Source organism: Cucurbita moschata, unplaced genomic scaffold (assembly GCF_002738365.1).
Source record: "Cucurbita moschata cultivar Rifu unplaced genomic scaffold, Cmos_1.0 Cmo_Scf00005, whole genome shotgun sequence".
In the NCBI taxonomy this organism is placed as follows: Eukaryota; Viridiplantae; Streptophyta; class Magnoliopsida; order Cucurbitales; family Cucurbitaceae; genus Cucurbita; species Cucurbita moschata.
In genome coordinates, this window is record NW_019268521.1 from 6,237,923 (window position 1) to 6,252,829 (window position 14,907).

The 14,907-nt window shown below is 39.7% G+C and overlaps 3 protein-coding genes across 6 annotated transcripts; all 3 read right to left on the reverse strand.

Annotated features, from left to right (window-relative positions):
- Nucleotides 1-274: 274 nt before the first annotated feature.
- LOC111442968 (calcium uniporter protein 4, mitochondrial-like) lies at nt 275-1,660 on the reverse strand. The gene is made up of 2 exons (XM_023080544.1): nt 1,014-1,660; nt 275-779 (listed from the first exon to the last, which is right to left on the reverse strand). Exons 1-2 carry the CDS (start codon nt 1,566-1,568, stop codon nt 348-350), a joined length of 987 nt encoding a protein of 328 aa, XP_022936312.1. The 5' UTR covers nt 1,569-1,660; the 3' UTR covers nt 275-347.
- A 2,018-nt stretch (nt 1,661-3,678) lies between these two features.
- On the reverse strand, nt 3,679-6,173 carry LOC111443600. Its single transcript, XM_023081493.1, has 6 exons — nt 5,713-6,173; nt 5,015-5,141; nt 4,471-4,610; nt 4,320-4,382; nt 4,159-4,227; nt 3,679-4,077 (listed from the first exon to the last, which is right to left on the reverse strand). Exons 1-6 carry the CDS (start codon nt 5,911-5,913, stop codon nt 4,006-4,008), a joined length of 672 nt encoding a protein of 223 aa, XP_022937261.1. The 5' UTR covers nt 5,914-6,173; the 3' UTR covers nt 3,679-4,005.
- A 1,584-nt stretch (nt 6,174-7,757) lies between these two features.
- LOC111442674 (DNA-3-methyladenine glycosylase 1-like) lies at nt 7,758-14,907 on the reverse strand. Of its 4 annotated transcripts, XM_023080142.1 has the most exons (6): nt 14,785-14,907; nt 10,047-10,144; nt 9,471-9,900; nt 8,970-9,111; nt 8,735-8,876; nt 7,758-8,580 (listed from the first exon to the last, which is right to left on the reverse strand). In XM_023080142.1, exons 3-6 carry the CDS (start codon nt 9,850-9,852, stop codon nt 8,266-8,268), a joined length of 981 nt encoding a protein of 326 aa, XP_022935910.1. In that variant the 5' UTR covers nt 9,853-9,900; nt 10,047-10,144; nt 14,785-14,907; the 3' UTR covers nt 7,758-8,265. The 4 variants fall into 4 exon arrangements, with proteins under 4 accessions (XP_022935910.1, XP_022935907.1, XP_022935908.1 ...); XM_023080139.1 differs by lacking the exon at nt 14,785-14,907 and having other exon boundaries at nt 9,471-9,962; nt 10,047-10,141; XM_023080140.1 differs by lacking the exon at nt 14,785-14,907 and having other exon boundaries at nt 7,758-8,129; nt 8,245-8,580; nt 9,471-10,141.

Below are 14,907 nucleotides of genomic sequence, written 5' to 3' on the forward strand. Positions count from 1 at the left end.
ACTTTGTATGTCCGTACATTTGTCGCCTTGTTCTAATTTCTAAAATTTTCCAACATTCAAACCTTTGGAATAATTTTCTTTGCTTTTCCTTTCTCATGAATTTTATTATTATTATTCTTATTTTGTTTTTAGTTGCTATTGTTACTGTTTGTGCCTAATTCTAACTGTTTTCTCATTGTATTTATATGGCAGTCTTAATCTTCAAACTCTTTAATTCTTAAAAATAATGTTATATAAAAATAAATATAAGTTTCAATATAAAAAAAAAAGAGTATAGAAATTTACGCGCTCATTTTCGTTTTCTTTTTCAAATTTGGAAGACAATGTATATCATAATTACCTGAGTATTATGATAAGCCTCCTCTTTGGTTTGGATAGCAAATTCTTCTGAGCTCATTGTAGTTGTCGATGTCGAAGTTGTGAGACGCCATGAGTTTCGTCTGCTTGGCTTTGAAACGACGTCGGAAGACGCCTTCGAAAGTGGGCTCTGTGGAGGTTGAGAGGAAGAAGCCATAGCCAAGGGTGAAGTAAAGGGATGTCACGAAGAAGCAAATGGGCTCCATTACGTCCCAGCTTAGCTCCCAGAATGTGAGCCTCATGAAGCCCAATGTCTGGCCCATTACAAGGCCCAATCCGCAAAATAACTCGGCCTGAACTTGGGCCTTGGCCTTTTTGTCAATCGCTGCCTTCTGCTTCTCCATTTCGGATAGTTGTTTGAATCTTGGGTCGTCTGGCGTTGCTATAGATCGAGATATCATCGTTTCCATTGATTTTGCCACCTGCAAACATTTCGAATTTCATTTAAATCAAACAATTTTCACTGAAAAGGTAACCATTTTGTCCCAAATTTTAAACTTCTTCAAACATTTTCCCCTACTCTGCATATTCGTCTAGTACTGTTCATCGTCATCGTCCTCTTAAATCGGTATTTCCGTAGGGGATGGATTGGGCCAGTTTTCTTTTTAGTTTGTAAATTTTCACCTCGCAACATCTAATCGGAATTTTAATTATACCTGATCAGGGCGGAGGAATACAATGTTCCCAAGGACGATGACGCTGCCAGATTTATCCAACAACTTGGCGAATTCAGCACCATCATCCTTGTTTCCACAATCATCAATGCAAATCCGAGTGAACTCAGAGTACGAAATCGAACTCCTCGGGATATCTCTAAGTTTCGCCTTAAGCTTCTCGACCTGTGACAGCCTTATGATTTTCCTGGCATCCTCAATCGAGATTCCACATCCAGAAACAGAGCATTCATTTTCTAACGAAGCCGGAGGTATAAGGCCGTCGAGCCGAATTCGATCTCCAGTAATGTTGCTGCCTCCGATCTTCTCTCGAAGCTTATTGCCAACCGACGTAGACAACAACTCCGAGATCGGAGGCGTGGAAGGCGAATAATAGATGGCTCTCCTATGAAGCAACCGCCGGAAAACGGCCTTGACGGCGGAATCCATCGGAGGAGAAAGGTAATCGCGGCGGATGCTGAAACAGAGAGATGGTGAAAAAGGATTAGTTCTGTAAGCATCAAGAAAGCGCTTGCAAAGAGGTCTCCGGAACGCCATTGATGGAGATGAGAGGAAGAGGAAAGAAATTGGGGGAGGGGAAATTGTAACGTAAAATTAGGGCACAGAGTTGGAATGACGAGAGGAAGAGAGAAGAGGAAGGGGTTATATAGGTATAACCATCCAAAGGAAGAGGAAGTGAACGGCAGTAAGTAGCGTGGGTCCCGCCTCGTTATTTGTCCTCAGCTGACGTCAGCACCGAATCAACCTCAAGAGAATCTAAATTAATTATATCAAGATTTTACCAAAAATAAATTATTCCAGCAAATGTTATATTTAAAATCGCAAAATTACCAATTTACCCTCCCTTTTCCATCTTTCTTTTTCAAAAAACCTGAGGGTGTCGTCTATGCACCGAAGCAACCCATGCTGTTTTTTTTTTTCCTTTTGGTTTGGGAATTTGCTATAATAAACTATGGCTGCCATGAAAGGGGATGTTAAGTTGTTAACCATATAGATTCTCTCATCCAAAGTTGCCACTTTTCATCCCTAATATACCACAAATATTCATTTCATGATACGAACAAGAGATTTGAAATAGAGACGAGAACAGAGAGAATGAAGGTCATGCCCTATCCCGTGAACATCTCTAGAAGAGAGGTGTCAAAAGCGCGAGGGCATAGTACCTAGTGAGCGATTGGAGAAATAAGGGGTGGTGGGCTAGTGATGTAGCACCCAACAAGACATCCTCCCAAAGTTTTGTTATTACTTGCCCCTCACGACTCACGCGACCCTCCCTTAATTTCTCCCCCTTCATGCTTTTTGACCCATCTTAAACTATTAGCGCACGCCCACGACACGACACATGGAATCAATATTCCTTTAACGTTAAATCTTCTCCTCCCAACTCTGAACCAGAGAAATCATTGACAACCACTTGGGCTTTGTCTGCATTTTAAATGGGCCCAATATCTTCCTTCCATAAATATCCAAACTAAAGCAGGCTCGGCCCAAAGCTCAAATTGGCCCACATTGAAATGTAGTTAGTATTGGGCTACAAAATCAGGCCCACAAATATTCAAAAGCACCGAAATTTTCCACTCACCGAGATTTAGGCGGGAACACGATTTAAAATTCAAAAAATGCCACAAGGATATTTTTCAACCCAACCGTCAAAATTTCTAGCCGTTAATAATTTAATTTAATATATATTTAAATTTATTGTGGAGACTGAGTGTGACTTAATAGTGAGGGGTCTGGACTATAGCAGATTGAATTGAATGAGGAGAGATGAGAGTTTGGTATCTGAAAATAGACAGCAAAACGTGAGAGGGCCCCGCTTTGATTCTTAAAGATCTCTTCTTTTCTTTCCATACTTTATTTCACGCATTCAATTACACCTTCATAGCTGGCCCCCTCTTCCCTTCGCTATTTCTTTTCCTCTCCTCAATCAATTCATTTACTCCATTTTCCTAATATTCTATATGGATTAGACTTGAACCGATCAATCGTTACAAGGATGTAGAAACTTATTTCTAGTAGACACGTTTTAAAACCGTAAAACTGATGACGATACGTAATAAACTAAAGCGAATCGTATCTACTAACAGTAGTCTCGAGCGGTTACAAATGAGATCAGAGTCTAACACCGGGCGATCCCGTCCCAATGATGGTGGATTGTAAGATCCCACATCAATTAGAGAGAGAAACGAGCCTCTCATAGGAGGGTGGATTGTGAGATTCTACATCACCCACATCAGTTAGAGAGGGGAACGAGCCCCCACCAAGGGGGTGGATTATGACCTACATTGATAAGAGAGGGAACAAGAGTATAAAACCTCAAGAGGGGAACAAACTCCTCAGAAGAGTGTAGATACCTCGGGAGAATGAATCATTGTTTGTAAGAGTGTAGAAACCTCTCCCAGTAGACTCGACCAATTTTAAAATCATAAAGCTGACAAAGACAAAGACAGACAATATCTACTAATAATAACCTTTTTGAATATGAATCTATAATCTTTATCAAAAGTTACAAAAACACAACAGATGAACATAATCAGGTGGGTTTTACAGCATGTGTGTAAAGATTAATATGCAACATAACAGAAGCCAAGAATAAAGACTGCGGTTAGACATTGATTCATTGGTATAATCGAGATGTCAAGAAACAAAGATAAAGCATTAAAAGAATATACACATTCATTTCAAGATACCCGGTCTCCCAAGTCAGCATTCAATCCATCGAGGCTTAGGAAAATGAAGTCAGCAAGGACTTCTTAGTTTTCGTAGGTCTATTTGCCAGTCATACATACATTATATAATTACTATATTCATCTACCATAATTACACTAACAAAAGGGTAACGATACCTCGATAACAAGCCAAGATACTTATATTACAGAGAACCATTAATGCAGCGGGGAAGTGGGAATTTCGGGTACTGCTGTTTCTTGAGTTAGAAATGGTGGAATAAGCTTGGTGTTACAGCCTTTACTCATCATTTGCAGATGGTTTTGAGTCTCTTTGCAGCGTGGACAAACCCGACAATCACCTGTAACTCGTCGATTTGCTGCACAAGCATTGTGAACAAACGAACATGTTATGGGACGTGTACACAACAATTAACGGTTAGACCAAGAAAATTAAGTACCTGTGACATGAAATGCCTTTGAACAACATCCACCAGCTGCTCTTTTGATGGGTTAGGAAAAGCGTCCACCTAGAAGACATGGAATTCTCTCAATCATGGTGGTAGAAACTTGCAGCTTAACCAAACCATCACACACTTATACCAAAGTAGCGGTAACTTACAAGATTGAAGTGTCGCCAATATCTCCATAGGGCAGACATCTCAAGTTTACCAAGGTCAACTTTCTGTACAGGGAACATCATTAATCAAAACCCAACTTAAATTACAAGCGTAGTATCACTTCATTTAAAAAATGATCAGTTTCTTAAGTACCATGGACCCACGAGGGGTGGAAATAGATCCTTTGGACTGTGATTCATAAGAGAAGGATCGGCCGATGGTTTTGTGTGACGATCCCGATGATTTGTGCGTCCGATGTCTTGGTCTATGGGACTTTAGAGTGTCATCAGATGCTGGGAAATCAGAATACCAAAAGCATTATGAAAAAAGTAAAGCATGGGGAGGGGCCAGAAGAGAAGGAATCAAAGACACAACAAGGTTTCAAATAAAGTAAAAGGTGAATGAGCAAAGAATCCTAAGTACCAACCTCAAACCACTATTCCTAGAATGCATATCATTCCACAACAACTACAGAGGACCAATGAAACAATTACCCAAAACAAGCAAGCGTTTTAATTATGAATACCCTAATCAGAATCAAACAAAAGTGAAGACAATAAGCTTTTTTTGGGGCCTTTTTACTATGTTTAATTGATGCCAGCTTACAATATTCACTAATCTAATCCATTTGAAGAATCGACAATCAATTGTTGTTTATTCAATCAGTGAGCAAGAATAGGAAAGATTCTGAAGTTACCCATATCGGATCCATTCCAGTGTACGTTTTCAAATTCGAAATCATCATCGTCCTCGTTGCCAGTCGGAGCTCCGATTACACTGAGGGCATTTCTCTGTAGCTTAACTTCAATGCCGTTCGTGAGAACCTGAGGATTTTTTAATTTCGAAATTAAACGCTAAACCTAGAATGTACCCAAAATCTAGTGACCTGCAGATTTCAAAAGAACAATCCCACTGTTCTAACATCAATGTGACAGCTGGATAAACATGGAAACAAACTTCAAAATTCGTAGGAAGAATATCCGAAGGAAACAGAACAATAATCTGGGGAGATTCGTGAAATTATGAAATCGGAATTCAATAAAAAAATTTCAATATTGCAATAAATGGATTTTACATTGTTAATGAAACCCCCATCTCCAATCACCAGATCCATAGGCAAAATTCAACATGCAATTCATAGCTCAAAGCCCAAAATCAAAGCATAAAACCGAATCTTTTTCCATAGTAGATTCAAAACTCGTAAATGGATGTAATAAACAGAGTGAACATACAATAATAGCTGGGAACCACAACGACAAAATTGATTAAAAAACCCCGATAAAACAAAATTGTGAATTGGGGAAAACAGCATTGACACTCGAAATTGATTCAATCCAGACTCATTGTGCCCTAGGCTCACTCACACAAACAGGTCAATTAAACAAAGTGACATACCAGCCAATGCCATCCGCCCAAACCAACAGCCTTTTTAACAACGCCTTGAAGTCCAACGAGCACCGATTTGGTGCGGTTGTTGCCGGTGACGACAACTTTCGTATGACGAGGGAGAACAGAAAGCTCCTCCTCACTACTATCACCACTGGTCTGCAACTGCGAGAAGCCGCCATTGACGGAGCTCTCCACTGCTTCAAGCATTCCCGAATCCTTCGGCAATCAATTCGAGCAAACAGGGGAAAATTCAATAGAAACAGAGCTTGGAAATTAGACGATGCAGAAAGATCAAGGAGTTTCGAGCATGTTTTCGGGAATTTCAGCAGCAAAAGACAGCGAAATCGCAGAGAAATTTGGGAATTTTCGTCGACAACAAACACATAACAGAGTAAGAGAGAGATAGAGTAGAGAGAGAATGTGTGCTTTATTTGAGAGAGAGAAATGAGAGTGACTTGAATTGTTCATTGGTGTGTATTGCTACGAATCCCAACGTCTTTAAAGCAACTAATTACAAGCCGCCACGTGTAATCAGATCACTCTCTCCAATTCTTTCCCAAAAATCATCTTTACTATTTTTCTCCTTCTTCCTCCCGCCTTTCAAACAAATATCTCCCCAACCCCTAGAAATTACATTCATTACAATAAATCAATCACTAATAATTAATTAATTAATTTATTAGTATATTTATATATTTATATAACGAAAAAGAAAAAGAAATTTCTCTCGTGATTTTTCTTGCTTTGTATGAAAGAGGAAAATGTATGGTAATTACGTTTGTTGTAAAAGAACTCGACAGGACGACAGAAAACCGCTAGCGGTTTTGTTTTTTTAATACCAGAAATGTGGCAGGCAAGGTGACAGGATGGTGAAATGACGAGAATGCCCCTGAACGATATTTCAATGTCTGTGGACAATGACACAGAGGCAAAGAGAATCGGAAGCTGATTTTATATATTTTTTTTAGGGTTTATTAATTATTATATTGTTATTTTATTAAGAAATAAAATTAGGGGAATGGGACATGAGTCAACCCAAATGAGCGCCTCAAATTACGTTGGAACCCACAGTGACAGCGTTTTGTACTGTCCTTACCACACTCTGTCCTTTCAATCACTGTTTCTTCTTACCCTTTTCTTTTTCCTTCAAATTCAATGTTTTGGAATTAATTTATTACTATATAAAGTTCAACTTCAAAATTTTAATTTGTCTGAATTCAATCTTCAAATTAATATTTACTATTAGTTTAAACAAATCATTAGAACAAATTTTTAACTTTATAAAAAAATATAGTTACTGAATTTAAATAATGAAAAAGTGTTATTTTATACTTTATTTAAGAAGTCATGTACCAAAATAGAATATATCTAAAATAGTTGGACCAAAATGCTATTTTATTTATTTATTTTTTTCTTTCTTTAGGTATACGTATGGGTGGAAGGAGGGTGGCGTGTCGTATTGAAATTGTGAGTCACGGGATTACGTTAAATTGGTTGGCGAGCATACGTGGAAGAGGACAGAAGGATTTAGTCCGTTGGATCATTTCCCGCCAGGATAAGGAATGATGAGCCGTTGATTGGTGAGACGACGGTGGATTGGATGGGAAAATGATAATCATAGCTTTTATCTAGAGAAGAAAAAGAAAGAAAAATAAATACATAAATAAACAAAACTGTACCCTGTAACGCATAAAGCCGACGAAAGCTGTAGAGCTTGTGTCGTCCTCCTGTCATCCACTTCCCTCACATCGCATTCCGAATTGTCAATTTCAACACCTTTTTTCTTTTCTTCCAAATTTTCAACATTTCATCTTTAATCCTTATATACGCATAAACTAAATATGTGACTAAAAGGAGCATAATTCAACCTACATAATATATAAATATACATATACATATATATATATATATATATATATCTACTTCTTTATTGAAGTTGAGGAAGAATTGTCAACATTTTTAGTCAAATTTAACATTCAATATTATTAATGAGCTTTATTAAAAAAATAATATTAATACACAAGGAACCTTTTAAGCAATAGCAAGAAAATTGAAAAAACACTTAAATATCATGAATTTAGCCTAATTTTTGTATTGCTTTATTGGTTAAGTTTTATGAATTATTTGTTGGGTTTCAAGCACGAGGCATTGCGACGGCTACGAAATCATTGGGCCTTCCCGGGAACTTGGGCCCACATTTCTATTGGGCTAAAATTTGCAAGGGGACTTGAGACCTAATGAGTCCGAATATTCGAATTCGACCCTGGAATTCTGCGACTCGTAACCTTAAATCTTGCGGAAACTACTTACGTTATAAATGTTGGATTAAGAGAAGCATACCATTGTTCTCTTATGCTCTGCCACCGAAGCGTGTTCTGAAGGTTGAAAAATAGTTGCAGGAAGCCAACATGTTTTTGTCGTCTGTAAATACAAATTACAATTAAGAATTCTAAACAAAGGAGAACTTAAACTACTCAGCATCAGATCATCAGAACCATTTTATCACACTGATTTCTAAGATTAGTTAGAGATAACCTTTTTTTTTTTTCTATGAACATGTCAAGATCTAGTCTCCAAAGCTCCGGTGAGCAACTCCGATCGCTGATCTTCTACTCTTAGTTTCATACCATCGCACTCTTGATATCTGAAGCAATTGACTAAGTGATCGTTAACAATTCCGGTAACCTGCATGAAGGAATAAACCACAGTTGGCCCAACACAACGAAAGCCTCTTCTTAGCAAATCCTTGCTCATGAACTCTGCTTTCGGCGTCTTTACTGGTACTTGACGGGCATATCGAAATCTGTTTGTTATAGGCTTCTTGTTGACAAAGCTCCAACAATAGTTGCTGAAGGTACCAAATTCCTGTTGAATCTGTGGAGAAGTCAAAAGGCAATGGAAACGTAAAGATTCAGCTTTCAACCGCTTGAAAGGGATGGAAGTTGTGACAACCAAACGCCTGTTCTTATGGGTTGGCTTTGGCTTAACAAAAAATAGGAAGTGCTAAAGCTTAACCAAAACTCAATACCTTGAGTACTTGATTAGCGTTCTCCACGATTGCACGAAGCTTTGGTTCAGATAGGAGCTGGATGCCATTTTCTTTTAGTGTCGTAAACTCATTCTGTGTGAACTGTGCGATGGTAGATGGGTCAAAATCATTAAAAACCTTCCTGCAAAGAAGAGAGAAACGGAAGACAATTTAGAACAATGTTCTTTTAGGGACTGATTTGTATTCAAGTTTTGGGCAAAAATGAAAAGTAGACCTAAATATATCTCTCTTGCAAAGAATCAAGGGCCAAGTAAGCTCTGCTAAGGCTTGTGATAATACAAGTAACTCGAACAGCTTCCTGTCGTCATGAACTGGGACTCCCCATTCTTCGTCATGGAAAGCGATGTAAAGGGGGTCTACAATAAGAAACCATCACAATACATTACAGGATAACCAGAGATTCATAATCGATGTGAATGTAACTGATTTTTAAAAATATTAAATTCACATATAATAATGAATTGTAATATTCAAATAACATAATAAGTAAAATCCTTCATGCAACAAATATGAAGAGATTAAATATTTGATTGCATTACAATACAATAATCAAAATATTTCAATGCAAGTACAAAATGAGTATTGAACTAAGATAAACTATATTATTATGTTCCGAATTGAAATTGTGCGATTGTTTTCTGTCCATCTCATATCCATTGTTTCCTCGATTCAAATAAGCAATAGTCAATAATAAGCAGAGTTTAAGCTTGCTTACCAGAATAAGGCGTTATCCAACCACAGCGTTTCCCCGGAACCGAGAGCCTAGGCGTCGTTGTGGTTACGTTTGGATCACCTCCGGCAGCAACAGCCTTCACAGGCTTCACATCGCAGGGCTTCACTTTAGGATTCAACAATTTGGTCGAATAGTTGCTTGATAAAGAATCGGATGAGCAGGAGCTCCCGATGGAGATATTGTCTCGAACAACCGATTCAGGAATCGCCGGAAGCGCCTTGTTCTGCTTCTCTGAGTTCTTCAAAGTCTCCTGTTTACATTTCGGCTTCTCAGGCGCCCTATCTCTGTTCCCGCCGGGTCCAAGAATTGCTCGGGACTCCAAAACCGGTTTAGCGTGCGAATGGAGCTTCGTAGCCACAGACATTGCTCGAGAAAGATATACGTCAACGAAAATCCCTACCAGAATCGAATTCTGTGTGGATCAAAACAAAGCAAGCTCGGCAACGAACGTCGAATTTTCCAGAGACAACACAACTGTACGATTTGAAGGCGAGACGAGACGAAAATGAAGAGATTATTGATACTGCAAATGCAAAAGAGCTTTAGAGAAAGCCTTACGGTTTGGGAGTGAAGAGCAGAAAGGCGTCGTGGCGAGAGAGAGAGAGCAGTGACTCCGTGGGCAGAGGACGAAGAAACGGGTCGATAGCTGAGAGGATGTTGTTAAGGATAGTTGACCGTTCACTATAAGGCAAATATCTAGATATTTGCCTTACATTACGGGTTACCATATTTGCCCTCTTATTAAAGGCAAATATATTGCATTCATTTATTATTCTTTCCTTTTATTACTATTTCCATAATATTTGTAATTTACCATATTTCTGTATCCTGAAAATGATTATAAATAAGAGAACTCTCACCCCCATTTAGGTGTGGTGATTCAGCAAACATTCACATGGTATCAGAGCCCTTTCGGTTTAACAACCCTGATCCTTTCTTCTCTATGGCTTCCGAATCTTCTTATCATCTTCTTCCTTTCAATACTCTAATCCATATGATCACCATCAAACTTTCTTCCTCCAATTATCTTCTTTGGAAAAGCCAGCTTCTCCCTCTCCTTGAGAGTCAAGACATGCTGGGCTATGTCGATGGAACTATGGTTCCACCACCTCGCTTTGAACCAGAAACCTCTTCAACACTCAACCCCAAATATTTGGCATGGAGAGCAGCCGATCAACGACTTCTCTGTCTCCTGCTCTCCTCTCTCACTGAGGAAGCCATGGCTGTTGTCGTTGGTCTCCCTACTGCACGTGATGTTTGGCTTGCGTTGGAAACTACGTTCAGCCATCAATCGAAAGCTCGTGAACTGAGACTCAAGGATGACTTGCAGTTGATGAAACGTGGCACCAAACCTGTTGCTGAGTATGCTCGTGCCTTCAAAAAAATTTGTGACCAACTTCATGCCATTGGCAGACCGGTCGAGGACATTGATAAAGTGCACTGGTTCCTTCGTGGACTCGGCACCGAATTTTCAGCTTTTTCTACTGCTCAGATGGCTCTTACCTCTATCCCCTGTTTTGCAGATTTAGTCTCTAAAGCTGAAAGTTTTGAGTTGTTTCAGCTCTCCCTTGAGTCCTCTAGCTCCACTCCTACAGCATTCACAGTCACTAATCGTGGTCGCACTCATGGAAGCCACCCTGCTTCCTTTACCAACCAGCGAGGTCGTTCTTATTCTCACAAAAACAACTCTTCTAATCGAGGACGAACCCACTCAAGTCAAGGTCGTCGACCACCTCACTGCCAAATATGCCGCAAAGAGGGCCATTATGCTGACCGCTGCAACCAACGGTATGTTCGACCTGATTCTTCTCATGCTCACCTTGCTGAAGCCTTTAACACGTCATGTTCTATTGCTGGACCCGATACTGCTGATTGGTTTCTGGACACTGGAGCTTCGGCCCATATGACTGCCGACCCATCTATTTTGGATCAGTCTAAAAATTACACGGGTAAGGACTCTGTGATTGTAGGAAACGGTGCATCCCTACCCATTACCCACACCGGTACTCTTTCTCCTGTTCCAAATATTCACTTGTTAGATGTCTTGGTTGTCCCTCACCTCACTAAAAATCTTCTTTCCATAAGTAAATTAACGTCTGATTTTCCTCTCTCCGTTACATTTACTAATAATCTTATTACTATCCAGAATCGTCAAACAGGAAGGGTGGTGGCAACCGGTAAAAGAGATGGAGGGCTATATGTGCTGGAGCGCGGCAACTCTGCTTTTATTTCAGCCCTTAGAAACAAATCTTTACATGCTTCATATGATTTATGGCATGCTCGTCTAGGTCATGTGAATCATTCTATTATTTATTTTTTAAATAGAAAAGGTCATCTTTCTCTTACGTCTTTATTGCCTTCTCCATCATTATGTAATACCTGTCAGCTTGCGAAAAGTCATCGATTGCCTTATTCCCGCAATGAACGTAGGTCGTCTCATGTGTTAGATCTTATTCATTGTGATCTTTGGGGTCCTTCTCCTGTCAAATCAAATTCGGGTTTCCTTTATTATGTTATTTTTATTGATGATTATTCTCGATTCACTTGGTTTTACCCTTTAAAATTTAAATCTGATTTTTTTGATATTTTTCTTCAATTTCAAAAATTTGTGGAAAATCAATATTCTTCTCGTATCAAGGTATTTCAAAGCGATGGTGGTACCGAATTTACTAGTACTTGTTTCAAAACTCATTTACGTAATTCTGGCATCCACCATCAACTCTCTTGTCCATATACACCTGCTCAAAATGGTCGTGCCGAGAGAAAACATCGTCATGTGACTGAGACTGGCTTGGCCCTTCTCTTTCACTCTCATCTTTCTTCTCGTTTTTGGGTTGACGCCTTCAGCACTGCAGCTTATATTATCAACCGGTTGCCTACTCCACTTCTTGGAGGTAAGTCACCCTTTGAACTCCTTTATGGTTACACTCCACATTATGACAATTTTCATCCATTTGGTTGTCGTGTTTATCCTTATTTGCGTGATTATATGCCTAACAAGCTTTCTCCCCGCAGCATTCCTTGTATTTTTTTGGGTTATAGTCCTGCTCATAAAGGGTTTCGCTGTCTTGATCCGACCACCACTAAGCTATATATCACCTGTCATGCTCAATTTGATGAAACCCACTTTCCTGCTATTCCTAGCTCCCAGACCCAACCTCTTTCCTCTATTCCTATTTCAAATTTCTTAGAACCACATTTTCATCGTATTGATTCATCCCCCCCTACCACTTCATCACCGCAAACTCCTCGATCCAGTTCATCCCCGTGTGATATTTGTTCTGACCTTGTAGATGAGTCTGTGCAGGTTGATACTTCTCTTACAGGTTCCACTTTGCCACCCTCGACTTCTAATTCGACCTCTATTGAACCTCCTGTTGATTTCTCTTCTTTGGGCACTCATCCTATGATCACACGAGCCAAAGCTGGTATATTCAAGACTCGTCATCCAGCAAATCTTGGTATTTTGGGCTCATCTGGACTTCTTTCTGCTCTTCTTGCATCCACTGAGCCAAAAGGATTCAAATCTGCGGCTAAGAATCCTGCTTGGGTGGCTGCCATGGATGAAGAAATTCGAGCATTACAACAAAATGATACTTGGACTTTGGTTCCTCGCCCTGCCAACACCAACATCGTGGGCTCTAAATGGGTGTTTCGTATTAAATATTTGCCTGATGGATCTGTCGAGCGTTTCAAGGCTCGTCTTGTTGCCAAAGGTTATACTCAGGTTCCTGGTCTTGACTACACTGACACTTTCAGTCCGGTTGTCAAAGCTACCACTGTCCGTGTTGTGCTTTCTATTGCAGTCACAAATAAATGGCATCTTCGACAACTTGATGTCAAGAATGCTTTTCTCAATGGAACTCTTATTGAACGTGTTCATATGGAACAACCTCCTGGGTATATTGATCCTCGATTTCCCACTCATGTTTGTCTATTAAAGAAAGCCCTCTATGGTTTAAAGCAAGCTCCTCGTGCTTGGTTTCAGCGTTTTAGCTCATTTCTTCTCACACTTGGGTTTTCTTGCAGTCGCGCTGACACGTCCCTTTTTGTCTTTCATCAGCAATCTAACATTATCTATTTGCTTCTTTATGTTGATGACATTATTGTTACCGGCAACAACTCATCTCTTATTGACAGCTTTACTCGCAAGCTTCATTCTGAGTTTGCTACCAAAGATTTGGGTTCTCTCAGTTACTTTCTTGGTCTTGAAGCTTCACCCACTCCTGATGGTCTCTTTATTAGTCAGTTAAAATATGCTCGAGATATTCTTACTCGTGCTCAGTTGCTCGATAGCAAACCAGTTCACACTCCCATGGTTGTTTCTCAACACCTGACTGCTGATGGTTCTCCTTTCTCTGATCCTACTCTCTACAGATCTCTTGTTGGCGCCCTTCAGTACTTGACTATTACGCGTCCAGATATTGCCTATGCTGTCAATTCTGTCAGTCAATTCTTGCATGCCCCTACTGCAGATCACTTTCTTGCTGTCAAACGTATTCTTCGTTATGTCAAAGGAACACTCCACTTTGGTCTTACCTTTCGTCCATCCACTGTTCCTAGTACGCTAGTCGCTTATTCGGATGCTGACTGGGCTGGTTGTCCCGATACTCGTCGTTCTACATCCGGCTATTCTATTTATCTTGGTAACAATCTGGTTTCTTGGAGTGCCAAAAAGCAACCTACTGTCTCACGCTCCAGCTGTGAATCTGAGTATCGTGCTCTTGCCACAACCGCTGCTGAACTTCTTTGGGTTACGCATCTTTTGCATGACCTCAAGGTCCCTATTTCAAAGCAGCCCTTACTCTTATGTGACAACAAAAGTGCTATTTTTTTGAGCTCTAATCCCGTTTCTCACAAGCGGGCCAAACATGTTGAACTAGATTATCATTTCCTTCGAGAACTTGTTATCGCTGGCAAACTTCGCACACAATATGTACCCTCTCATCTCCAAGTTGCTGACATCTTCACAAAGAGTATTTCTCGACCTCTCTTTGAATTTTTCAGATCCAAGCTTTACGTTCGTTCAAATCCGACGCTCAGCTTGCGGGGGGGTGTTAAGGATAGTTGACCGTTCACTATAAGGCAAATATCTAGATATTTGCCTTACATTACGGGTTACCATATTTGCCCTCTTATTAAAGGCAAATATATTGCATTCATTTATTATTCTTTCCTTTTATTACTATTTCCATAATATTTGTAATTTACCATATTTCTGTATCCTGAAAATGATTATAAATAAGAGAACTCTCACCCCCATTTAGGTGTGGTGATTCAGCAAACATTCACAGATGTTTAAGCAGAAGAAGGATTGTTTGGATTTGTACGGGAAACCTACAACAGCCGGTGACAATGCACGCGTGGCTATGGAACTTTACCTGTTTATCTTCAAGTAGGAGGACTCCATGGCTATGCC

Coding starts and splice junctions, on each gene's coding strand:
- LOC111443600 (XM_023081493.1), bottom strand. CDS start 5,913: ATGCTTGAAGCAGTGGAGAGCTCCGTCAATGGCGGCTTCTCGCAGTTG. Junction 4,383..4,470: donor CCACCCCTCGTGGGTCCATG/GTACTTAAGAAA, acceptor TTCCCTGTACAG/AAAGTTGACCTTGGTAAACT. Junction 4,228..4,319: donor ATTGGCGACACTTCAATCTT/GTAAGTTACCGC, acceptor CATGTCTTCTAG/GTGGACGCTTTTCCTAACCC.
- LOC111442968 (XM_023080544.1), bottom strand. CDS start 1,568: ATGGCGTTCCGGAGACCTCTTTGCAAGCGCTTTCTTGATGCTTACAGA. Junction 780..1,013: donor TATTCCTCCGCCCTGATCAG/GTATAATTAAAA, acceptor AAATGTTTGCAG/GTGGCAAAATCAATGGAAAC.
- LOC111442674 (XM_023080142.1), bottom strand. CDS start 9,852: ATGTCTGTGGCTACGAAGCTCCATTCGCACGCTAAACCGGTTTTGGAG. Junction 9,112..9,470: donor TTGGATAACGCCTTATTCTG/GTAAGCAAGCTT, acceptor TTCTTATTGTAG/ACCCCCTTTACATCGCTTTC. Junction 8,581..8,734: donor ACGCTAATCAAGTACTCAAG/GTATTGAGTTTT, acceptor ACTTCTCCACAG/ATTCAACAGGAATTTGGTAC.